The sequence below is a fragment of the Pleurodeles waltl genome, chromosome 11 (genome assembly GCF_031143425.1).
Source record: "Pleurodeles waltl isolate 20211129_DDA chromosome 11, aPleWal1.hap1.20221129, whole genome shotgun sequence".
NCBI classification, from domain to species: Eukaryota; Metazoa; Chordata; class Amphibia; order Caudata; family Salamandridae; genus Pleurodeles; species Pleurodeles waltl.
Genome location: NC_090450.1, coordinates 877,883,693 through 877,910,672, shown reverse-complemented (window position 1 = coordinate 877,910,672; position 26,980 = coordinate 877,883,693). Strand labels below are relative to the sequence as shown.

The following is a 26,980-nucleotide window of genomic DNA, read 5'->3' as shown; positions in this document are numbered from 1 at the left end:
GGGGCCCAGCGGGGCCCAGCGGAGCGGTGCTTGAGACGGCGGGGCCCATTTCAGCGCTCCTTGCCTTGAAGGGCCCAGTTCAGCGGTTCTTGAGACGGCGGGGCCCAGTTCAGCGGTTCTTGAGACGGCGGGGCCCAGTTCAGCGGTTCTTGAGACGGCGGGGCCCAGTTCAGCGGTTCTTGAGACGGCGGGGCCCAGTTCAGCGGTTCTTGAGACGGCGGGGCCCAGGTCAGCGCTCCTTGCCTTGAAGGGCCCAGTTCAGCGCTCCTTGCCTTGAAGGGCCCAGTTCAGCGCTCCTTGCCTTGAAGGGCCCAGTTCAGCGGTTCTTGAGACGGCGGGGCCCAGGTCAGCGCTCCTTGCCTTGAAGGGCCCAGTTCAGCGCTCCTTGCCTTGAAGGGCCCAGTTCAGCGGTTCTTGAGACGGCGGGGCCCAGGTCAGCGCTCCTTGCCTTGAAGGGCCCAGTTCAGCGCTCCTTGCCTTGAAGGGCCCAGTTCAGCGGTTCTTGAGACGGCGGGGCCCAGTTCAGGGGTTCTTGAGACGGCGGGGCCCAGTTCAGCGGTTCTTGAGACGGCGGGGCCCAGGTCAGCGCTCCTTGCCTTGAAGGGCCCAGTTCAGCGCTCCTTGCCTTGAAGGGCCCAGTTCAGCGCTCCTTGCCTTGAAGGGCCCAGTTCAGCGGTTCTTGAGACGGCGGGGCCCAGGTCAGCGCTCCTTGCCTTGAAGGGCCCAGTTCAGCGCTCCTTGCCTTGAAGGGCCCAGTTCAGCGCTCCTTGCCTTGAAGGGCCCAGTTCAGCGGTTCTTGAGACGGCGGGGCCCAGGTCAGCGCTCCTTGCCTTGAAGGGCCCAGTTCAGCGCTCCTTGCCTTGAAGGGCCCAGTTCAGCGGTTCTTGAGACGGCGGGGCCCAGTTCAGCGGTTCTTGAGACGGTGGGGCCCAGGTCAGCGCTCCTTGCCTTGAAGGGCCCAGTTCAGCGCTCCTTGCCTTGAAGGGCCCAGTTCAGCGGTTCTTGAGACGGCGGGGCCCAGTTCAGCGGTTCTTGAGACGGCGGGGCCCTGTTCAGCGGTTCTTGAGACGGCGGGGCCCAGTTCAGCGGTTCTTGAGACGGCGGCCGGTCTATGGCCAACTGCTAATTGCCTGGTGGTGCCCTCCTGGGCAGCGGGGATGGTGCTCCTTCAATGCCCACCTGGGCTGTGGGTGGTGGGGCCCTCCTGGCCAGCTGGGCTGGGTCCTCCCTGGGCAGCGGCTATGGGGGTGGTGGGCTCTCCCGGGGCAGCTGTGCCGGTTCCTCCAGGGGCAGCGGCTATGGGGGTTGTGGGCTCCTCCTGGGCAGCAGGCCTGCTGCCTGACCTCTCCGACTTGCTGCCCTTGCCCTCCTTAGTCGTCGGCCTGTGGCCCTTTCCTCCCTTTGGAGCTGTGGCTGGTGACTGTCTCTGGGTGGTGTCCGGGGGGGATGTAGAAGGCGGGCTCCTGCGGCGCCCCTTCCGCCTTCTGCTCCTCTTCCCAGGGGGTGGGCTGGCTGTCCCCTTGCTGCTGGGCGAAGATCCAGACATGCGGGCTGGCGGGCTCCAATACCCCTGCACCCTTGTCAAGGGGGCTGCAGGGCTGGTGGTGGCTGAGGTGCTCTTCTTACCCCGACGAGAAGGAGGGGGGGGCTCAGGGTCAGGAAAGAAGTTAGTAGTGGCGAGGAAGAGCTTCTTGGGACAATGGAGAGTGGTAGGTACAGTGGGAATGGGAGTGGAGGGAGAGGATGTGGTTGTAGGTGAGTCACGTTTGCTGTCTTTGGGTGCAGGAGGGATAGGCTGTCGTGAGGTGGATGGCTGTTGGGTGGGTGGGAGGCTGCGTTTGTGTGGTGTGGAAGAGGGGGTGACAGACACAGTGGGAGAGGACACAGGGGACGTGTAAATGGCAGTGGGGGTGGTGACTGCACGTGTGCGGACTGGAGTGGAGGGTGTGCTGGTGATGGAAACACTGGCTGATGGTGAGGTGAATGGAGGTGTGAGTGTAGACGTCACAGGGAGGGAGGAGGGAGACGAGGAGGTGGGGGTCACAGAGGTGGTAGTGACTGTTGGCATGTCTGCATCGGAATGTTGCGTGTGTGAATGTCTGCGTGATCTGTGGTGCTTATGTTTGGATGAGCTTCTCTTGGGTGTTGAGGTGTGTGCAGGCTGGTCTGATGGTGTGGGTGGGACAGGCAGAGGAACAGAAGACTGGGAGGAGGGAGTTAGTAGAGGCAGGCAGGAGACAGGGACAATGGCTGCCGTCAGTGCTGAGGCCAGAGCCTGGAACGATCGCTGATGGGCAGCCTGACCCGAATGAATGCCCTCCAGGTACGCATTGCTGCGATGAACCTCCCTCTCCACCCCCTGGATGGCATTCAAAAGGGTAGTCTGCCCAACAATGAGCGTTCGGAGGAGGTCAATGACCTCCTCACTGAGGGCAGCGGGGGTAACAGGGGCAGGGCCTGAGGTGCCTGGGGCGAAGGAGATGCCCGGCTTCCTGGCAGAGCGGGCACGGGGCGAACGCTGAGGGGCTGCTGGGAGGGCGGAGATGGTGCGCTGGGTGGCGGCTGTACCTGTAATGGCGGGGGGCACGGATGGTGCCACCCCCGCAAGGGAGCCCCCTTCCGAGGACGTGTCCGTGTCGCTGCAGGCTCCAGTCGTCCCCGTCGTGGAGCTCCCCTCGCCCTCCGTCTCACTGGTCCAGTCTGACTCTGTGGCATGGCCCTCCTGGGCCATGTGAGATGCAGCTCCCTCCTGCCCCGATGCCACTTCTCCTCCGCCTGATGATGCTGATGCACACAAGCACAGAAAGACAAACAAAAAGGGGGGGGGAGAGAGAAATAAAGGGATATTGAGTACATGGATCTCCGGTACAGTTAGCGGACATGACAGACACAGATGCCCCCTGCACTAAGTTGCGCACTTGGGGTCCGCTACGCATTCCGTGGAACATGCCCTACACGCCTAGAGTTGACAACTGCACCCATGGATGACACGGCCCAGGGATGGCTGTACTGACAAACTACTGAGGGTGGTGGCTGGGGACACAGGGGCTTACGGGGGTGCCCAGCCTACAGATATCGCCCTGGCCTAGGGGGACCCCCAGCCATCCTCCCCCAACCAGACACCTCCACTGCGCGACAACAGAGTAGATAATGCTTGTACTCACCCCCTTGTGTCTGCTGTGCTGCCCTCACGCGCCCATCCAATTCAGGGTAGGCCACCGCCAGGATCCGGAACATCAGGGGGCTCAGTTGACGGCAGGCACCCCGCCTACGTTGGGAGGCCATCCCCAGCAGAGACTCGGCGGTCTTCTTGGTCCCGCGGCGGATGTCCTCCCACCTCTTGCGGCAGTGGGTGCCCCGTCGATGGTGGACCCCCAGGGTCCGGACTTCCTTGGCGATGGCACGCCAAATCCCGATCTTCTCATGGGCGCGGACCTATGTGACACGTACAGGGAGGGAGAAATACCACGTTCAAGTTTGTCAGCATTTTCCTTGCCAGTGGCCCAACGCCCCCCATCCCCGCCAGGCCCCCCGCCAGGCCCCCCGCCAGGCCCCCCGCCAGGCCCAACATGCCCCCCATCCCCGCCATGCCCCCGCCAGGCCCAACATGCCCCCCATCCCCGCCAGGCCCCCCGCCAGGCCCCCCGCCAGGCCCAACATGCCCCCCATCCCCGCCAGGCCCCCCGCCAGGCCCCCCGCCAGGCCCAACATGCCCCCCATCCCCGCCATGCCCCCCGCCAGGCCCAACATGCCCCCCATCCCCGCCAGGCCCCCCGCCAGGCCCCCCGCCAGGCCCAACATGCCCCCCATCCCCGCCAGGCCCCCCGCCAGGCCCCCCGCCAGGCCCAACATGCCCCCCATCCCCGCCATGCCCCCTGCCAGGCCCAACATGCCCCCCATCCCCGCCAGGCCCCCCGCCAGGCCCCCCGCCAGGCCCAACATGCCCCCCATCCCCGCCAGGCCCCCCGCCAGGCCCCCCGCCAGGCCCAACATGCCCCCCATCCCCGCCAGGCCCCCCGCCAGGCCCCCCGCCAGGCCCAACATGCCCCCCATCCCCGCCATGCCCCCCGCCAGGCCCAACATGCCCCCCATCCCCGCCATGCCCCCCGCCAGGCCCAACATGCCCCCCATCCCCGCCAGGCCCCCCGCCAGGCCCCCCGCCAGGCCCAACATGCCCCCCATCCCTGCCATGCCCCCCGCCAGGCCCAACATGCCCCCCATCCCCGCCAGGCCCCCCGCCAGGCCCCCAAGCCAGCCAGTGTCCCCAAATCCAGATTGAATTAAACTCACTTGTTGGTCTGGAGGACCGTAGAGTAGCGCATACTGGGGGAGGACCCCATCCACGAGTTTCTCCAACTCCTCTCCAGTGAAGGCAGGGGCCCTTTCCCCAGGTGCAGCAGCCATTGTCCCTTCCAGACCGAGGTCACAGCAACACTTGCAGTATAGGTCCTCTCCTGTGAAAGTTCAAGTCGCAAGTGGATAAGTAGATAGAAAATGGCGGTCACGTCCGCGGCAGTGCGTACCGCGGCGGTGCGTCCCGCCACCGCCGGCGCCCTTCGCCATTGGCTCCTGAAACCCATAGGCTTCAATGTTAACCAATGCGGCTTTGCGCCGCGGTCTTCGCCCGCCGCCCGCCGCGGTGTGCCACGCCAGCGCATTGACCTCACATCCCATTGTCACACTTCACAGGTCAGGCAGCCGCCATTTCCAGGGCCCACATGGCTCAATTTCAACTGCGTCACACAGGCCTAGGCCTTGCATAGCCACTCAGACACGCCATTCACTGCATAGAGAATCGTATACTGTGCTAGCTGTGAGTACGTACCTGTGGGTTGCTTGACTGTGTGCTCCATGTTGTCCTTCCTAGGCACCGTCCGCTGGGTTGGACGAGGAGACGGATGAATCCTCCCGTGTACCGACCGCTGGTGGACCTGTCGACAATGGAAGAACGCCACATTATCCTGACTTACCGTCTTAACCGTGCCACTATCCATGAACTGTGTGCCCAGCTGGAGCCCGACCTGATGTCCCCCATCCGCCAACCCACAGGGATTCCCCCTCTGGTGCAGGTCATGTCAGTACTCCATTTCTTGGCAAGTGGGTCATTTCAGACAACCGTGGGAATTGCTTCTGGGATGTCTCAGCCCATGTTTTCGAAGGTGTTATCCAGAGTGTTGTCTGCCCTGATGAAATCCGTGAGGAGCTACATCATTTTCCCTGAGGTGGGCGAATTGGCTACAGTGAAGGGTGATTTCTACGCCCTTGGACATATTCCCAACGTAATTGGTGCCATTGATGGGACCCATGTGGCTTTGGTTCCCCCAAGAGACAGGGAGCAGGTGTACAGGAACAGAAAAAATTACCATTCAATGAACATCCAGGTGGTGTGTTTGGCTGACCAGTACATCTCGCATGTCAATGCCAAATTCCCAGGGTCAGTGCATGACGCCTACATCCTCAGGAATAGCAGCATCCCTTACGTGATGGAACAGCTACAGAGACACCGTGTATGGCTAGTGGGGGACTCTGGGTACCCCAACCTGTCGTGGCTACTGACCCCAGTAAGGAATCCCCGGACCAGGGCAGAGGAACGGTACAATGAGGCCCATGGGCATACTAGGAGGGTGATCGAACGCACCTTTGGCCTCCTAAAGGCCAGGTTTAGGTGCCTGCATATGACAGGTGGATCCCTAATGTACTCACCTAAGAAGGTGTGTTACATCATCGTGGCCTGCTGCATGCTTCACAACCTGGCTTTGCGCCGCCAGGTGCCTTTCCTGCAGGAGGATGGTCGAGACGGTGGTGTTGTGGCAGCGGTGGAACCTGAGGAGAGTGACGAGGAGGAAGACGACGGGGCTGAAACAGACAACAGGGACAGAATCATTGAACAGTACTTCCAATAGGACACAGGTAACATTTCAAAGATAATTTAGTAAATGTTAACTACTCTCCAGCATCTCTGCTGCCTGTCTATTTGCCCCAGTGTATGATGACTGAGTTTTGGCTTTTCCCTCCCTATTTCAGATCTGGGGTCCCCACTACGAGTCCTGTGCTTCGTTTCCCCATGGACTACAGCTTTGTGGCAGCTGTTTGTTGACTTCACCATGTACAAGGACATATTTGCACTGTCATGTCAATTACAATCTATTGAAATCACAGCCAGACTCCAGATATTTTGGTGCAAAATAGGTGTTTATTGAAGTGCTCAAAATGGGATGGGTGGTTTCAAGTGGGTGGGGGCTATGGTGAAGGAATGTCCATGGCAGAGTCCAGAGTAACAGTCACACAGGTGCATTGTCCAGAGGCCTGTGGAGAGATGGAGCATGGGCAGTTCAAGGATGGACAGGGTGACAATGTGGGACAGTGGGATGACATCAGGTGGTATCCATTGCTGGCGGGGGTCTTGACATCCTACTCTGTCTTCTTGCGAGATCTCAGGGCCTTCTTGCGGGGTGGTTCTTCTCCTGCAGGAGGTGGGGGTCTGGTGGGCTGCTGCTGTGCGGGGGCCTCCTGTCCACTAGCGCCGGCGGAGGTGGTTGGCTGTTCTTGGTCCAGGCTAGTGGCAGGGGCCCTTGGGTGTTGTTCAGTGTCCGCCCTGGTGTTTACGAGGTCCTGCAGCAGCCCTACCATGGTAACCAGGGTGGTGTTGATGGCTCTGATGTCCTCCCTGTACCCCCGATAGTGTTCCTCCTGCAGTGCCTGGATCTCCTGGAACCGGGCCAGTACCGTCGCCATCGTCTCCTGGGAGCGGTTGTATGCTCCCATGATGGTGGTGAGGACCTCGTGGAGAGTGGGTTCCCTGGGCCTCTCCTCCCCCCCCGTCGCACAGCTGCCCTCCGAGTTCCCCTGTTTCCCTGGGCCTCTGCCCCCTGGCCGGTGTGCCCACTACCACTGCCCCCAGGTCCCTGTTGTTGTTGGGGTGGTGGGTTATCCTGGGTGCCCTGTAGTGGTAGACACACCGCAGATTGACGCGCCCTGGAGACAGAGGCATGGGCCCGCTGGGTGGGAGCTGTGCTGGTGTTCCCAGAGGGGTTAGGGTCTGTAGTGGCCTGGGCCTGTGTGAGGGGAACCGACTGTCCAGAGGTCCCCGATGGTCCGGGCTCGTCATCGGTGTCCAGGTCGACAGAGCTGCTGTCATCGCTGACGGCCTCTTGGGTGGGGGGTGTGGATAATTCTGGCCCCTCCGCCGCGGTGTGTTGACGGTCGGGTCCTGCAGGGGTATAGAGGTATGGTTATAGTTTCAATGTGTGGCATATGGGTGTATCTGTGGGTTCTCGTGTCCCCAAGTGCTGGCATTCGTGTGTGGGGGCTTTGGTGAGGGTGGCTTGTGGGGGGGATGTGTATATGCATTGGGCATGCTTTGGTGATGGGTGTCCATGCTTAGTGGACGCATGCAGGCCTAGGTTTTGGGATGTGTGGGTTGTGATGGTGAGACATTGGCGGGGAATAGGTGTGCTGGGGGTGGGGGTGAGGATGGTGGTGGGGGTGAGGATGGTGGTGGGGGTGAGGATGGTGGTGGGGGTGAGGGTGGGGGTGAGGATGGGGGTGGGGGTGAGGGTGGGGTTCGAGGATGGGGGTGAGGGTTGGGGTCTGATTTGGCATGCAGGTGGGGGGGAAGCAGTATTGAAGCTTCAACTTACCAGTATCCATTCCTCCGCCGACTCCTGCGAGGCCGTCAGGATGCAGGATGTTCAAGACTTCCTCCTCCCATGATGTGAATTGTGGGAGTTGAGGTGGGGGTCCTCCGCCAGTCTTCTGCACGGCGATGTTGTGCCTGGATACCATGGAACGCACCTTCCCCCGTAGGTCGTTCCATCGCTTCCTGATGTCTTCCCGATTTCTGGGGTGCTGTCCCACTGCGTTCACCCTGTCGACAATCCTCTGCCATAGCTCCATCCTCCGGGCAATGCTAGTGTATTGTATCTGTGTGCCGAACAGCTGGGGCTCTACCCGAACGATTTCCTCCACCATGACCCTGAGTTCTTCGTCTGTGAAGCGGGGTTGTCTTTGGGGTGCCATGGGGTGGTGTGTATGATGTGTGGGGTGGAGTATGTGTATTTAAGTGAGTTGAGTGTGGTGGTGTGTGTTGTTTTGTGTGTGGATAGTGTGTGGGTGATGGTGTTGAGTGGCTGTGGCTGTTATTTTTTGGATGCTGGTGTCTCGCTCTTGCCTTCTTTACGAATTTTTTAGCGTAGGGGTTTGTGGGTGATGTGGGTGTGTGTTTTATATTGTATTGTGTGTGTGGGAGTGGTGTGTGTATGTGTATCAGGTGTGTGGGATTCAAATCGTCCAATGTGGCTGGGTTTTGTTCGTTTGTGTGTATTCTGACCGCGGCGGTGTGTCCCGCCAATGGAATACCGCGTTTGAATGACCGCCGCGTGGATTCGTGGGTCGTAATGGCATGGGCGTATTTCTGTTGGCGTGACGGTGGAGGTTTTGTCACCTCCACCTTTCCGCCGACCGCTGGTCTGGCGGTCTGTTGTGGCGGTCGGATTTTCGGAGGTTTGCCTTCTGCGGGTCAGAATGACCGTGGCGGGTTTCCGCGACCGCGGCGGGATTATGGAGGATTTCTGACCGGCGGTAGGCGCCTTTTACCGCCGAGGTCAGAATGACCCCCTAAGTCTATATGGATTACAGTGGCTTCACTCATGCCATTGGAATAAAGGTTTGCAAAATAGTTGTCCCCCACTTGAGGCTGTATATGATGATCTGTGGTAATATTGTCATACCTGCTCCCATGTGAAATAATGTGCCAAAAAGCTTTTATCATTCCTTTTAGCAGCTTCAAGAAGATATGCTCAGTTTTCTTCATCCTAGTTCCTCTTACTGACATCTAAGACGTCTGTAATTGGCTCTTGTTTCTCTAATAACAAGGCTTGGATGATTTTATTGCTGGAACAAGCGCTGTTTTAGCCTTTCTACAATTGCTGGTATACCATGGGGTTGACCTACGTGGTGAAGGAAGGGAAGTTCCAGTTATTTTTGTGCATATTTCATTCATAATGCCACATAAAGACTAATGAATTTGATAAAAGTGCTCAAGACTTGCTGGTTGAGGGGCATGACCAGCAACCCAACATGGCGGTCGCGATTTAGCAAAGCTCCCAACCCCTGCTGCCTTCTCATCTAATCCGCCTGTTACCTGTCTCGCCCCCGACCACCCCCCCTCAGTTGCGGCTGAGTATGGACTGTGCCAGAAAAATATGGCCAGACGTCACTGGGGCCACGGAGCTGGGCTGTGCCTCATGTACCGATGGCGCTTACTACTGGAATACGCATAGGAGTTGGGTGGGCGAGCTGGAGTGAAACTAAGCAGACCTTCGACAGGGGCCCTGACCAAAGGTGACTCTGCGGGGAGAGAGGCCCTGTCGCTAAATGACTGGCCTGTCACGGAGGCCACTCTTGGCAGACTGATTGACTATGGACCCCAGCCTGAAGGCGGGGCCTGCAAGAAGGGGCCTGGAACTTCTGCTTTCTGTGGTGGAGGCTCTCTTGGCAGCTGCGGACTAGAGCAGGCCTGTGAGCCCCTACAACCGCTGGTGAGGCCGGGTGGCTGTGAGTGACTTTCCCTCTGCTGTGATCCCGAGGCTGGGCAGGAGGGGACCCACCTGCAGTGACTGTCAGGGCTACCAGCGATGAGTGAAAGGCCCGCGACAGGGCTTTCAGCTGGAGGGACTGATCCTGGTGCATATTGCAAGGGAGAGCACAACCGGCCTACACAGAGACCTTTGGGGGGGTCTGATTCCCGCCCGCAACATCAGTGTTTAGTGAAGGCACTTCATGAAGGGCGCTGTGGCCTCCTGGATCCTCTGCCCCCAAAAAGAATTAAACCACGTGGCCTGCCCAGGGCCCAGACTGCCTGAAACTGCCTATAACTGTGAGAGCGGGGCCTGGCGGGTGAGGAAAGACCCACCCGGTCGACTGGTGTGGCCCGAGTGGCACCAGGAACCGACAGTGATGACCCTTGATGGAGGGGAGGGGCACACACACTGGGGTTGGAGAGCAGACTTGCTGCTGGCCCGGACAGAGAAAGACCCGGACCGGTGGGGCCAACACCTGCTGGAGACTGCCTCACGACAAGCTCAGAGTCTGAAACACCAGTCTGACCGGCAGGTGAGTGGAGTCGTACACACTGAAAAGCCCCTGTCTGGGGGCCTAGTCCCTTGGGGGGCACATGAGAGTGTCCTCCTTTCTCCCTGCCTGGCACGCAGCGGTAAGTGGTGCCCTGTCACCCATAGCACAGAAGAGATTGCTGAGAAGCTGTAATGCTGCTCCCGGGCCAGCGCCTCAATATGGTGGCTGGAAAAGGTGTAAAAAACACACAACAAAGCAAAATGGACAAGTATACAGACTCCATGAACATACCGAGAGAGGACAGATCTCCAGCCCCTGACTGCCAGCCAGGCCAGAGTGAAGAAATGTTGAAACCTACTCTTAGAGAGATATGGCCGTCATCCGGAGTGTAAAGGGTGCCCTTGAGCCTAAAATTGACTTTGTGGTGGTGGAATTGTCGCTGCTGCGGGCTAACATCAACAAAATGAATGACCTCCAGGACACAGAAAACAGGTGGCAAACGTCTCCGGTGCTACCGTCATGCTCCATAAACTAAAGGACAGCCTGCAGAGAGACAAGCAAGACTGGAGAACATGGAGGGAAGGTCCAGGAGTAACAACGTCCGCTTGGTAGGAGTATGTGCAGAGGGGCAGGGGGTCCGAGCATAGACCTCTTTGTTGAAAATGTAATTCTTAAATATTCTGCAGCCTTAGGGTCTCTCAAAGCTTTTCTCTTTCTGGACCGGGCCCACTGGGTGCCCATGACCACCCCCAGATCAGGGTGCTCCCTAATAGCCAGAATATTTAATCACAGAGACAGGGATGTCATACTCCAGGTTGCATGACGCAAGACAGATTTGAAATACGAGAACACCTCAGTCAGCCTATACCCAGGCTTCACTCTCAAAGTCCAACAACAGTGATGCAGCTTCACTGAAGTCAGAAAGTCACTCCAAAACAAAGAGCACAAATACATGATGCTCTTCCCAGCTAAGCTGCGTGTGCTTGCCATAGGAGATACATGGCACTTTGAAAGCCCCAAGACAGCCTGGGAATGGCTGGAGGGCTGGTGCCCAGTGGTGGACAGGGAGGCCCCTGCCAGGCATGGGGGGAAGCGGGCAGTGAAACAGCCAAAGACAAACTTGCGGTAACTCAAGATGGAGATACAGATAAACTGAATAAACGAACCTGACAGCCCTTGCATCCTGCTGAGACCTGACTTCCTCTTTTTTCGTCCCCTCCCTTCTTCAGTTTATCACCCTCCTTCTTTTTTTATTCTAGTTTAGATACTAGGCTCGGCTCTCTGCATCTGTGACAGAGGAGGGGTAGCGGCCTAGCTCTGAGAAACTTTAGTGAAATAATACGCCTAGAGAGGAGGCGACTAGATATTCAATCCATATAGGATGGGACTAGACGCAGGGGGCCTGGTTGGGGAGACTCTCCCCCAGTTCTAAGTTTGCTACAGTGTTATCAGGGGTGCCTGGCACCCTGCTAGTTGAGGTCAGGTGGTTATTTTAGAACCCACCATGCAGAGTGGCAAGGGGGGTGGATTAGTTGTTGATAATGGGATTTATGATTTCAGACATGCCACACTGGGCTGGAGATTAATCCCAAGAGATAAATGTCAGGATTTAACATGAATAAAACACCATGGCACATGGACCTCCCACCTAACTCAAGGTCCTATTGTGGAACGTAATTGGGCTGGGTGACAAGGTCAAGTGAGGGATGGTACCCCAATATCTCAAACGACAAAGCCCTGACATTGTACTGCTACAGGAGACTCACCTCCTGGGTAACTCCTGTACAGCCATGTTGGGATGCTGATACACCATGATTGCACATGCAGGCTACACTACAGACCCTAGGGGAGTGGGAATCCTACAAAAAAACGCAGTCCCATTTATTCCACACAACACCTGGACAGACCCCCCAAGGGAAATACGTGGCTCAGTTAGGCATGTGGCAGGGACTACCCATCAACCTGTGCTCAATCTATATCCCACCCCAGGAATATCAGAGGAATATCAGACCACTCGCCAGTATGACTCGACCTATGGGGACAATCCAACAAATTTAAGGGACCTACAGCTATTAGTGCCTGGCACCTCACAGACAAAACTTTGAATCACAAACTTAAACAGGCCTCTACATCCTATTTTGAGACTAATAAGGGATTGATCATCTGACAGTTAACACTGTAGGAAGCGCACAAGAAAGTGATCTGGGGACAAGCGTAGTCCATGATTCCTGGGGAGGGGGGACAACAAGAGAACCTTGAGACCCTAGAATTGGAGATCATGGCTCTGGAGACAGAGGACGAAGGGAGAGAGGGAAGAAAGAGCGCATTCCCTTAAACTCAAGCAGAGAATGACTCTGAGGTTGTTGGGTCTCATGGCCTCTTGCATCTTGTTTGTGACACATGCCAGATGGCATATGCGGGCTCTGCAGTGGAATCTGAAGTTCCAGTGGGTGCCGCATCAGGGGAATCTCTCCGACATGGTCCAGATCTTGGTGGGAACTGCAAAGGATCTGCAGTGGTGGCTAACGATTCACAATTGGGTCAGAGGCAGACCCCGCTCCCTTCCCCAACCAGATCTGACAGTAGTGACATATTTGTCGCTCCTGGGATGGGGCGGCCATCTGGGAGACGTGGAGATCAGAGGACTTTGGTCTTCGACGGAATCCGGACTCAACATCAACTTGCTGGAGCTCTGAGCATTCTGACTGGCATTAAAAGCATTTTTTACTTGCCATCAAGTGAAGGCTAGCGCAGGTGTTTATGGACAACACGGCCGCCATGTGGTACTGCAACAAACAAGGCCGGGTGGGGTTGTGGACACTTTGTCAGGAGGCCCTGCGTCTCTGGTCATGGCTGGAACAGCAGGGCATATCCCTGGTGGTTCAGCACGTGACAGGTTCTTTGAACCCCAGAACGGACTAACTCAGCTGCAATTGCCTAGCTGATCACAAGTGGCATCTCCATCCGTAGGTGGTGCAAGGTCTCTTTCAGCATTGGGGGGAGCCTTGGTTAAATCAGTTTGCCTCGGAAGAGAACATGCAATGTCAGCAGTTTTGCACGCTGGAGTTTCCAAGTCAGCGATCGCTCAGAGATGCTTTTCGTCTTGAGTGGAGCTCAGGCCTCCTATACGCATTTCTGCTCATACCACTCTTGCTGAGAGTTGTCAAGAAGATCAAGAATGACTGGGCCCATCCTTGTGGCTCCGGACTGGGCATGGAGACTTTGGTATACGAGCTTCTGCAGTTGACCATCAATCCTCTGATCAGGCTGCCTCTTCAGGAGGATCTGCTGGCGCAGCAGCAGGAGAGGGTTCTCCATCCAAACCTGTCAACTCTCCGCCTTCTTGTGCAGAGATTGAGTGGCGACATTTGACAGCTTTTGACTTTCCTCCCAAAGTCTGTAATGCCATTCTGGCAGCCAGGAGTTCCACTACCAAGACAGTGTACACCTGCAGATGGAAGAAGTTTGTAATATATTGTACAGAGAAATCTATTGACCCTCTTTCTGCTTCTCTCTCTGATGTTCTTCTTTTTATTCTTACACTTGCCCATCAGGGCTCTGCTTTGGGTACTTTGAACGGTTACCTTTATGCTCTTTCTGCCTTCTTGCCGCTACCTGACAAACCCTCTTTATTGAAGTCCCCTATTACAAATAGATTCCTCAAAGGTGTCATACAAATGTTCCCTCCTTCGCCTTTCATTGTGCCTCAGTGGGACCTTAATTTGGTTCTTACATTTTTAATGTGTGCTCCTTTTGAGCCTCTACTCAATTGTTCCCTCTGACTGCTTATGCTCAAAATAGCATTTCTTGTGGAAAAAACATCCACCCAGAGGGTAAGTCAGCTGCTGGTTTTGTCATTCAAGCCTACCTGCTTGACTGTGTTTCCAGACAAACTTGTGTTTCGCACTAGGGCCTCTCTCCTCCCGAAAGTGCTAACACCATTTCATGTGGGCCAATCTGTCTACGCTCCTCTACATCCTCCCAAAGAAAATTAGCGACTCCACCATCTGGAATCAAAAAGAGCATTGTCATTCTACCTTGACAGCACAAAGGAGTTACGGGTGGACAACCAATACTTCGTGGGGTATTCTCGTGCAAAGAAAGGTCGAGCGGTGCAGATAAGAAATATCTCCTGATGGGTCTTTTTCTGCATTAAAATCTGCTACACTTTGGCCAAGAAGCAACCCCCTGAGGGCTTGCGGGCTCATTCCACCAGAGCCAAAGCTATGACCACTATGTTAGCTCATGCAGTCCAAGTCCTGAACATCTGCCTGGCAGCAATGTGGGCAACCCGGACACATTTATCAAACACTACTGCCTGGACAGTCACGGTCTGCAGGTTTGAGCATTTTGCCCGTTCAATCCTGCAGGACTTTCTAGTTTAACAAATTTGTCCACAGCCCATCACCCGGGCTGGTATTGCTTGGGTATCTATTCAAAGGTAAGGAGTCTGCAGCTAGAAGTCTCTAGCAGATGAACAAGTTACTTACCTTCAGTAACGCCTTATCTAGTAGAGATTATATCTAGCCGCAGATTCCTTACCAGCTCTCCCGTTCTCCCCGCTCTGTGGAAAGACTTCTAGGGTTAAGGATACTCCATTTCAGGGCCCTAGTTGGACACACCAGTGTCAATGCACTTCATGGCTCCATGCTCCTGACGTGGAAAGTCATGAAAAGGTAACTGACGTCAGCATACCAAGGTGGTGCCCATATAGGTGACCGCGACGTCACTTCTGGTGTGGACAAAGCCTAACAGTGCCATGCGGGACCGATCAACGCCACCTCCCGGGGCAGGGTACGACTCACAAAAAATCTTCCATATCCAGTCTGACACCTGGAAATTAAAAGAAATGAATCTGTGGCTAGATATTGTCTCTACCAGATAAGGTGTTACCAAAGGTAAGTAACTTGTTCTTTAGGGATATCTTTGCCTAGATAAGCAGCCCACCAAGTGGATTATCTGAATTTATTGGAAATGCTTTAATACTATAGGTCATAAAACTCACCCTATACACTGGCCTAAGTATTTTTTAAACAGACTGACTTCGATCATTAAAGTGGTCCCACTCCTGGAAGTTCTCCAAGATTACATCTGTAAGCCATTACTAAGATCAACCAAAACAGCTTTGCTTATACTCAAGGAAGACACGCTTGAACCAGGAGTAATCATAAATGTGACCTGTGTACTGATCAGGGCCACATTTCTATCAAATCTAAGTACCCTACTTACATATAACTCCACTTTAACCATTGTTTTTTTAGTGAGTTTCTATGTTTTGTTACAGAAAATAATATATTTTTATGACATGTCTATGGCCAACCTCCATCTGCGGATAGCCAGCCGTGCATGTCGGGGAGTTGGCCAGCGGCCAGGCCCTGTTCCCAACACCCCTCGCAGGCAGCCCTCCTACCCATAAACCCGTACCATACATGAGGGGGCTGTGCTGGCTCCCGCAGAAGTCCCGCCTTTCCATGATGACCTGTCAATTTTTTTTTTCATTTTGTGCTGAGGGACAGTGCATCTGGGATTTCCCAGAACGGCTAGAAGTTCCCGGTATGCCTACCCTGTCATATCTTTCTTCATCTTTTGTTTCTAGATTCAGGGGCAGAGTTCCCGAGTCCTGTAGCGGCGGACAAAACATTTTTCTTCATGTTGCGGCCTCCAGTCACTTTGTTCAGTTCAGGGGGAGTCTCGCAGGACCGATCAATAAGACTCATGTTTTGATTAATTTCTGTGGAGTTCTGTGGCAACAGATATCTATAAAATTTTAACCCAAGAGATTGTCTGCAAAAACATATGCAACTTGTGCAGTATGAGATGCTGATTTCCATGTTTTTCCATTGGTATTAAGCAAAAGTGAGATAATCCAGTTGTAAATTACACCATACAGTGCATTTCAATGAACACAAGTTATACATTAATCATGTATTGTACCATTTGTCTGCCTTCTCATTTAGATTTATAAAAGGATTCATCAACCGAAAGAACCCACCTGGACCTGACAATGCAGGTTTTGTAAGTTTCATGCAATACACCTATCTATCGAAGCTAAAGGATCATCTGCCAAAAAACGTCCTGGATAAGAGATGGCTGGCACCTCCTGTGGCAATGGAAAAGGTGAGTGCTGCTACACAGCACCCAAACGTTCCTGCATATCTATGTTCTCTTGCATATCATTGAGCAACGTGGTGTAGCAAGAATGCCATGGACCTTAACGCATTAAAGGAAAATGGCCCTCTGTGATTAGTGAACATGTTCTTCTCCTGCTAAAATACAGATGAGAATCTTGCACATTCTAGAACATTATTTTTTTAAGACTTTGCAAGATGCCCCATGAGGTACCAGCAGCTTTGCAGAGACTTTTATATATATAATTTTCAGATTGAGCCCAACTCTCCTTCTGGTTGCTTAGAGCCTAAGGTGTGTTATAAAAGGTAGCTCCTAGGTTTTACAGGGAAATCCAATAATCTGGGTATGCCCACTGAGAGCTGCACACACAAAAATAAAATGGCAATGAAAAGCTTTCATTGCCATTTTATTTTTACAGAGCAGTACGCACCAGCCCAGTGTCATACTGGGGATGTTCTCAGGTGCCAGTTGGCAGCAGAGGACTGGAGCACTGGCTTTACTGGACACTCCAAATTGCGCATGTCACATAGGCCGGCTGTTTTGCTCCGGCCAAAGTGACATGCACATTTTGAAGCTCTCCACTCAGCTGTCTTAAGCACAGGCCTCTATGGCCTTAAAGAGCATCCAGCCAGGCTGCTCCATCTAATCCAGGTGCTGTTCTCATGCTGGTTAACAGCATGAAAGCAGCATCTGGATTGGTTAGGGCAGCTCTTCCTTCATCGGCAAAGGGGAAGAGCACCTTGAAACCGTTGGCTTTTTAAGTGAATTTCTAAAGTTTTTAAAATTCTGTTTCCTAACTACAACATCCCTACAACCTTTGGTTTTTCCAGTGAATTATTATAGTATTTATACTGTAAAGTAATTTTCATTACTAAACATTAATCCAACCCCTGCTGCGCACAGCCTTTGGCAATGTGTGGTGGGAGTTGGCCACAGAGCCTGGCCTGTTGACAGTCCCTGCGGCCAACCCCTATAACCACACACATCCATGCCACGCACGGCCATGGGTCGTGAGTGGTGGGGGTTGGTCGCAGGGCCTGGCTGGGGCCAACCCTCTAGCCATTCAACCCAAGCTGGGCTCAGCCTTTGGGCATGTGCAGCAGCAGTTGGCTGCAGGGCCTGCCTCTCTGGGTGTGAGAATAGGTGTGAGAGTGTGTCTCTGGCTACCTCGTTGGTTCAATGCCCAGTGTGGTGGTTGGGGGCTGTGCAGCCCCTCTCCCGCGGCTGATTTTGACCCCCCTCCCCAGGCCAATCTCAGCCCTGGGTACCCCATCCCCTGGAGCCTGGCCATGTCACCTGGGTGCCTCTCCGGGTACTCTGTCACCATCGTTGGGGACCGTAGGGGGAGCCTCAAGGCCCCTGCGGTCCCGGCCGGCTCCCCGCAATCCAGCAGGAGCAAGCACTGCTGTCACAGACAGGGAGCTGCTAAAGATGCAGCTTCCTGTCTGTGAGAGGAATTGTTTCCTCTGTTTCCCTGCCCCTATGTCGGCCAGGGTCCACAGGGTTGTGGGGTGTCTGTGCGGTCCCCCCTTTAATTTAAATGAATAGTTTTGTGGAGGTGGCTGGCCCTGGGGCTACGGAGGGCCATGTGGCCCCCACTCACTTGCAATTCATTTCCCTGGGGAGGTGGTAGTGGGTCTGGTGCTGCAAAGGACCACCCTTAATCATTTTTTTCTGCCCTGAGGAAGTTGGGGCCACACAAGCTCCCTGCATAAATCTGAAATTCATTCCTGGGAAGGTGGCGGTTTGTCAGAGTGTGGAGGTGGCACGCAGCTTCCCCTTACTTGCAATGAATTGCCCCTAGGAGGTGGTGGTCCCCAGGACATAAATAAGCCCAGGAGGGGGGGGCATGTGCACCCTTCCTTTATTTTTAGATGCCCACAGGACCTGGCCCACCTGAGGGCTTTATTAAAGCAAGCGTTGGAGGTTCTGAATATACTCACACAAAATCATGGAAATTCAACAGTTATAGTTATGACTAGCTTAAGTAACTATAACTCGTGCCCTAAGGCAACTATTACTCATGCCCCTCCATGCACAGTTTTGTCATCAATATTTTTTACTGCATATGTTGCATTGATATTATGAATGATGTTATCAAAGATGTCATAAGTGGTGTAATATGTGGGGTGATTAGCAGTGTATGGCAAGGGCGCAAGTTATAGTTACCCTAGGGCACAATGCTTTCTTGCCTTGACAGGGTCCCACTGGGACCCCAGGACCAAGGCTAGAGGGTGAGGGTTTTCGTACCATGCCTCCTTTTCTTTATTTTTGCAGTTTTTTTTGGCTGCCAACATTTCCTGGTTGAAGTGTTGGCAGCCAATCAGATCTCTGCACAAGATTGGATATTCATTGGGACCCTGGATATCTCAAAAACTACTGAACAGATTTACACCAAATAACAAAAAGCATGCTTTCCGGACGAAAAGCTACCTTTCTGCCAAATTTGGTGTAATTCCGTCCAGCAGTTCAGGCTGTAGTCATTTTCAAAACTGCTATGTTAATTAAAATAGGAACCACACTTTTTCTGCCCCCCCCTTTTCTCTCGGCCTCCTCTTGATGGATCACCCCGAAACTTTACATGTACAACAAGACCCTTGGGCATACTTTTTTATAAAAAATTACATAAAGGTTCATCAAGCCTTAGATATAGCCAAGTCGAAAAACGAGTTTTTCTATGCAAACTAGGTCCTAACTATAACTACCTACTGGTGACCGTCAGTAGGGGATATATATATATATATATATATATATATATATCTTATAAAAGTTACTGTTTAATGAGACACCGGCACTTCAAACAACTTGAATGTTTAATTATAGGCTTTTAAAGTCTTTCAAGAGTAACAAAGTATCGACTTGCGACGGCTACGCGTTTTAACCATTGCGGTCTTCTTAACTATGCCAAATCATTACATTACAGAGGCCCCCTCTCCCATAGAAAATATACCATTTGCTGTACTAAACATAAAAGACAGATTTAGAAGTGAAAATGACGGAATCTAAACGCAAATATTCTAAATTTCGCCATTCTGTTTCCGCAAATTGGTGGTTTTTGATCTGATTGAATTATGGAAGAACAGCAGGGACACATTTGCCAGTAAACTAACACCAGGCCAACGAGCAGCATTAATATCATTAAACAAAGCAACCTCTTTTGTGATCAAACCAGCTGATAAAGGTGGTAATGTAGTGTTATGGGATCTGGAAAAATATCAAAGGGAAGCGAGGAGACAGTTGTTACTTTCAAATTGTTTTCAGAGGTCAACGGTGACAGCATATCGAACCTCACTAACCGTATTTTAGGATTTACTTGTAGATAGTTACAATTGTGGTCTTCTCACGGATGGTGAGTTTAAATTTTGACAGTCAAGAAACCGGTGGCACCTTGTTTTTATATGTTGCCAAAAATTCATAAGGACAGTAGGAATCCCCCTGGCAGACCAATAGTATCGGCGAGAGGCAGTTTATTAGAGAACACTTTGCTATACCTTGATTATTTTTTAAGTCCCTATGTACTTAGCCTGGTATCATATAGTAGGGATAGTATGGATTTCATCACTAAGATACAAAATATCCTGTGAAATCCAACTATATCATGGTTACCATATATGTAATCTCCTTGTCTACTTGCATCCCACATGATTTAGGTATTCAGGCATGTCAGCATGTTTTTTAGGGACAAGCCTATCAGGTTATCTGAACCTTCTGAATTGCTCTTGAGAATGTTGAGGTTTTGTTTGGAGAATATTTTTTCTTATTTGAAGATCAATGGTATAGGCAGACCACAGGGACTGCGATGGGAAGTTCCTTCACTCCAAGCTATGCCTGTCTGTTCTTGGGGAGGTGGGAGACACAACATGTAATGTTGGATGAAAATGAGAAATGGTCTAAACATATAATTCTCTGGACGAGATATATTGATGATATCTTTGCAATTTGGGATGATCCAGAGGCAGTGTTATAGGATTTCTTGGACCGGCTACCTAATAATGAGTTCAATTTAAGTTTCACACATAAAACACATAGACAACTTATGGAATTTCTGGATGTTGAGGTCACAGTTGAAGGAGGTACTCTTCAGACCAGACTTTTTAGGAAAAGTATGGCGGGAAATAGCATCCTACATGCTTATAGCCATCACCCACCAAAATTGAAGTGGAGTACACCTTATGGGGAATTACTTAGAGCAACTGTAGTACGCCCCATAGCTTTCAAAACAAACAAGCAAATATGATTAGGAGATTTAAATCTAGGGGGTACCCAATAAAAGTGATCAAGGATGCTTGTCAAAAGGTGGCAGGGGTACAAAGGAAAATGAGAATACCCTGAGATGCATCACTACTTACAGTGCTTAGTCCCACCAGGTGAGGAAGATTCTGACAACATTTTGTCATCTGGTAAGGACAGACAGGGTGATTGGCCGGATTGTCAGTCCGCATCCAAAGGTAACATACAGAAAAAGTAGCTCCCTACAGGACATGCTAGTGCATAGCTACCAGATTAAAAATAGGGAGACTTTTCTAGGCAAACAACAAGGTTTTTTCAAATGTGCGAAATGTAAGGCCTGTAAAAACAGTGTGAGCTGCAAAAAGTACATGTCACCCACAGGAAAGGAAGTTAAGATCAAGACGTTTTTTGAATTGTAACTCCAAAAGATTTTTTAATTGTAACTCCGATTTTGCTGTTTATGTTCTCACTTGTCCATGTGGGCTCCGATATGTGGGTAGTAAAATTTTTCCGATGAAGAAACACATTTTTGAACATTGGCGTGCCATCTGGAACAATGATGTAACCTATCCAGTAGCCCGCCATTGTAATTTGATACATGAAGGAAAAGTTGAAAAAATGTCATTCTTTGGAATTGACAGGGCACTACCAACCCCAAGGTCGGGGTGACAGTTAGCGGATTCTCAGAAGAATGGAAGTACATAATTTGATTAAACAGCAGACATTCGTGGGGATTGAACCAGGATGAGGAACTTTATGTGCATATAGGTTAACCCCCAGAGTCTGTTAATAGTGTCACATTTTATTTTGAATTTGTTTTGAGGTTCTGGGATTATTTCAGACTTGCATTCAATTGTTGGCCTGTACTCCCGAAACTATACATGGATAAGATTTTAATTTCATGAGTTGAGTAAAAAAAGATGATTTGTGGGTTAAATGACAGGTGGCCACTAGGCCAGAAAATGTCAAGAGTATGATGCCACTGGGCTTGCTATGTTATAAAATGTATTTTGGAATTGTATTTTGGAAATAGAATGGCGAAATTTCGAATATTTGGGTTTAGATACCGTCATTTTATATATGTTCTTGGTTTATTTAGAATTATATACTAGGTTTGTATAGTATTTTTTTCACTTATAAATCTGTGTTTTATGTTTAGTACAGCAAATGGTATATTTTCTATGGGAGAGGGGGCCTCTGTAATGATATGGGCCAATGAAGAAGACCGCAATGGTTGAAACGCGTAGCCGTCGCAAGTCGATACATTGTTACTCTTGAAAGACTTTAAAAGCCTATAATTAAACATTCAAGTTGTTTGGAGTGCCGGTGTCTGACTAATCAGTAACTTTTATAATTATTTACGGGTCCTGCGCCCGTAGCGGTGGACCGACTTCGTGTGGCGAAGTCAGGAAGAAAAGCAGGAAGCGCTTTGTTGGTAATATATATATATATATATTTATATATATATATATATATATTTATGCCACCAGTAACACGTGAAGAGCCTCACCTCAAGTGGAGTAGAGTATGCTGCTGGAGGAGCACACCAGCAAAATAAAGATGCTCTCTCTCATGACCAGTTGAAATCAAGTGACATTTATTTATTTGAACAGTATCTCCTAATACGTTTTCGGCTTACTGCTGGCTTGATATATTAATTGCGCAGTTGTGGTCACTACAATGTAGTTCTAGTGAGATCACAGTTTGCATAGGAAGAATGTTTTTTGTTCGCCGATAACCTTGGAGCAATTTGACAAATCTTTATGAAACCTTCCAGAAAAAGTTCATCCACCTCAGCTCCTACCTGGAAAGTTTTGAGGTGATCCATTAAGTGGGAGCCAAGAAAAAGGAGGGGATCCAAAACATAATGTTTCCATGCTCATTTCCATGCACAATTTTGGGAAGCGATATTTAAAAAATGGCTGAACAGAATTATACCAAATTTGGCAGCACCAAATTTGGCAGAAAGAACTTCACTCATTATTTGGTTAAGTCCATTCATCCATTTTTGAGAAATTTGCGTTTAAAGAGATTTCTGTTTTTCTGCAGAGGGGGTGTACTTTGGCACACCAGTCCAAAGTCTATTCACAAGATGCATAGACTTTCACCTAAATGAACCAGTTTCTTAAAGCCTTTTTCCAGAACCCTCCCACATCTGCAGAATTGGTGCTGCATTCCTTAGATGTCTGAAGATGACATAAGTTCAACACTGACCTTACCAAATGACTTCAGAGGTCTGACTAGCTTTTATTGGTCTTTGGTGACCCGCAAAAGAAACATCCACTCTCAAAACAAGGCAGTGGGTGATGGATTGTAGCAGATGGACTGCAGCAGAGACTGTTTTTGTCACAGAAAGGCTGGTTATCCCTTATGCTCTACAGAGTCTACATATTCTACTACGGTGGTAGAAGCAGCAGCACCTTTCTATGCTGGTGTTCATTTATCAGATATATGTACAGCAGCAATGTGGAAGAGCTGCCACACATTTACAAGATACAGATTCTTCAAGAGAATCATCAGTTTGCCAAGCAGCCTTGCGTAATTTCTTTCATTGAAAAAAGCCTTTTTCATTTGTACCAGTTCATGTCTTCAATTTATTAATGTGTTTTTTACTGAAAATGGATGATAGATGCTATTCAGATTCATGTGTGAATCTATGAAAGATCAAATTCTAGAGAAGAATATGTTGTTAACCTATAACTACAGTACTCCAATATTGGTTGGTTTAATAAATGGCAAGTGGCCATCCCTGATCAGATACTCTGGTTGCTTATATCCTTTCAAATTTGTACTATAGAAATCTGCTAAATTGTGGTTGAAGTATTTGAATTTATGAAAGAGGCCAACATTGGAGAACTGCGGTTAGGTAAGTAACGTCTTTCATTTGTTGATGGAAAGGACACATTATGTGGTATTTTGAGGCACATTCTCTGACTGAATTGTTTGATCCCTTTGAGCTAGAAGCAACACTTTTTGTTGAAATGTCCAAATTGCATGTCCACGTTATGTGGCAAGTGTGTTCAATCCATAATTTTGCAGCTTCGTAATAGTATAATTTCACTAGCTCTGTCCATTTGTCATTGCTTTATCAACGATCTGTTCATGAAATGTAAACAAAACCTGAACATTGGAATTCTAATCAGTAGCCATTGTTAGCTGCACCTTGAAGAGAACAGCTTCAGCAATCTGTCCTTTCCACAGAAAATGTTTTAACAACACACAGGGTATTTTATGACATTCTACAATCGCAACTACGTAATCACCTATTGATTTCATCTTTGTATTGCAGACAACCAATATAGCTGATTATTTTGCTTACTTTTTTTAAAAACACATTCCCCTGTTTGGAAAACACCCTTTCCAAGCTAACTACCTCCACGTAAACATGTAATATATAAAATACATAATGGGCAAAATACATTATACGGTACTATAATGCCATCGCAGTGTTATGGTGACGTTTACAAAGTTCTATGAATTCTCAGTCTGTGTAGTCCCAGACTGTTGTCCATCGCTTCACACTAATTCACTGTGTGATATGCTCACCCTTCAGAGTTATCACAGAAGTATGTCATGTGAAGGCAAATGTGATGCTGACATCAGATTAGCACTAAACTCCTACAATTCATAAAACGCTGAAGAATAACCGCTTCAAGGGACACTGCACCTGACTTGACAGTCTACCCTTGACCTTCTCTTAATGTATGTTTCCAAGGGACATGCCCGCTATTTACTGCACTGTTGTTCTTGCACTAGGCTAACTCTCTGCACATTCCAACAGATACATAGGTTAATGTAAGTTACATTGAGCTTCTCTTACTGGATTTCTACATCACTATAGTGTCTGCCGCCCTGTCCATGCTTTGGGTGTTTGCTGATGAAAATGATGAAAAAGTATACTGTCCTCTCCAATGGTGGATATGTTGAACATTTTGTATAGCACTGCAGCTCCGAACTGGGCCCATGTATTAGAATAAGTGTGTCAGGATTCCTTGATACGCCACTCTTATTTATTCCTAACATTGCACAACCTCTCGGTTCTTCCTTGCACAGACCTCAGCATGATAAGCAGAGTGTGGCCAATTGTAGATTGATCCAGGTTTACTCAGCGAGTCCTGAGCCTCTTTGTGTGATGAATTTCTATTGCCAGTTGTAGGTCCTCCTGAGCCCAGGCTTACGAAAGTCAGGGACGTCATCATTTTCTTATCCTTCAGGAACCCCAAAACACACACGTCACATTTGTAGCTCTCAGTTAGTTTTCCAGTCACTCTAGACATTGCCTGTCAAATCTTCAGTCAAGGTGTGGAGCTTCTCCAGTCCATGAAATGCTTGCGGAGTTTAACTTTTTCTACACGTATCATTTTTCTTTCCAGGGTCGTTACTCATTTTTAAATTTATTTTCTTTAGGGAATGTACAGTCTTTACACTAATGTAACTTTGTCTGCTAAGGATCGTGACTGCCTCCTTTGCATTTGAGTCGATTTCTAATAGTGCAGGTCCTCAAGGAGAAAAAAATACCTTGTTCTCCTAAGCGTTACTGTCTTTCGTGGTACAGCCTTGAACTTCATAGGATGAATGCCATACATGCCACCCTGTGCCTAGAGGATCTCTCTCCACTAAGCCTCGCCAGCACCTCCTAAATTGTACCAGGATCACCTTCTAACCCTATTTCAGAAGTCGATTAGCTCTAAGTCTTTCACCATTGGGGAGTTCTTTCCCAACACCTTTTGTGCGGCTATCTTCGAATTCTACTTTTTTCTATTCTTCATTGTGGTTTTTCCATTACACATAACACAAAGGAACATGGTATCCATGTTGAAACGGTATTAATATATATTAAAAAAAAATACAAAACATTGAATTCAAAGATGGCCAACTGACACCACTGGGAAAGCCAATACATGCAGTGGTGAAACAAGACTAATTGTTTTTGGTTTGTTTGAGCTTCGATACCTCGCTCTTTTCTCATTTGGAAGATAGCCGTGATCCCACTAGAAGATGCTCTTGGAGAGTTAGGGTTTGCTAGTTTCATGTAAGTGTGTCTATGAACCATTTAGTCATTAGTGGATTTGTTTACCTTTTATGTTTTCTTGTTTCAAATGATTATTTTGGGGGAACATAGTCAAGCACGGTTGTTATTGTGGTACTTGCTCTCCATAGAGTTTTGGTGAAGGAAATGACCTGCTTCGTTGCTGTGTAAATCACTTCCTGATGCCATGTACACAGATATTTCTATCCCAGTATGTAAGATAGTAGCTCCATCTTCATTATTTTCGGCAGCTTTGCCTTTCATCCACCAGGCGAATATTGTAAACGAAGTCTATATCTTTATGAATTCAATAAAATTCCCACGATGGAGTACTATGATTACAAGTAAGTAATGTTTTGTTAGTTAAAGTCTATATTAAATGAGCATTTTAATGCCCAAACGTATTTTGTAGATGTTTGTAACAAATAATTGTATTGGGTCCTGCTTTCATCGTGCAATTAATCATTGAGACCTGTCTGTTTTATGATGTAGACCTCCGAAATACTGCACAAGCTATGCATTAGAACCATGGTGCGAAAATACTGTCGCGGAATTACACCACAAAAAGTACTTCAGGTATGTTTTTGTAACACATAGGTAATTTTTATTTTTCACTTAGAATAAACATTGTTATTATATGTGATTTATTTATGTTTTCTAGGGTTTTTAATCGCACTTTAGTTGTATTTCCTCCAGAGTGGAGCTGACTAGTAACTGGGGTGCTCTGAGTAGAATTACAGTGCCCTATCTAATAACATTGCAAAGGGAGGGGGCTTAGGTAAACAGACTTGGAGGAAGTAAAAAAATATTAGATAACCAAAATATAAGTACAATAGACATAGATTCTTAAGGGTAGAACTGAGGAAAAAGTCTTAGTATACAAACGCCTCACAAAGTGCCATAATTATTTAAAGAAAAAGTACCTACTTATAGGGAAGCTACCTAATAGGTGGGAAGGGAACTGAGAATGTAAAACCTATTTACCTTGTTTTTTTTTCAACTTTCTAGATGCAGCAGAAAACAGTGACAAGCAATATATTCAAAGGGAAGAAGGATGGGTACAAACAGAGTTTAAATAAGCCTTTTTTAGACACCAGGCTCAGTAAGCATTCAACTTAAAAGTGCCTCACTTTGCGTGGAGAAGTGGTTTGTGGAGGAAGTGACATTGAACCTTTCCTGTGTATTTCATACTTTCATGTTATAATAGTGGCTATGTACACTGTGATTTTGTTTCCTTAGATCACTTCTGAATTGGAGGCTGTCTGCCAGCCTGTACAGAGACGAGAGAGGAATGGATCATAGACTAACATATTGTTAAAAACCTTGTCCATACCATAGGCAAAGACTTTCCCTGCTTTTTCTCTAGCCTTCATTTTATCTTGTGTTTTGTGCTGAGATTCGTGCTCGACAGCCTTTTAGGGGCTCATGAGTAATTCACACACCAAAGTTTGGCCATTTACAAACTTTTCTCTAATCTTTTTTGAGCTTGGGAATGATCAAACCTTTCTAGGGTGAGCT

The 26,980-nt window shown here is 49.5% G+C and overlaps 1 protein-coding gene across 1 annotated transcript in view; it reads left to right on the top strand.

Annotated features, from left to right (window-relative positions):
- Positions 1 to 26,980, top strand: part of MYO1H (myosin IH) — a 570,182-nt gene that overhangs the window by 459,764 nt on the left and 83,438 nt on the right. The window contains exons 23-25 of the mRNA XM_069212716.1: positions 16,032 to 16,191; positions 25,955 to 26,038; positions 26,471 to 26,564. Coding sequence (XP_069068817.1) covers positions 16,032 to 16,191; positions 25,955 to 26,038; positions 26,471 to 26,564 — 338 coding nt within the window. The remainder of the gene's footprint in view (positions 1 to 16,031; positions 16,192 to 25,954; positions 26,039 to 26,470; positions 26,565 to 26,980) is intronic.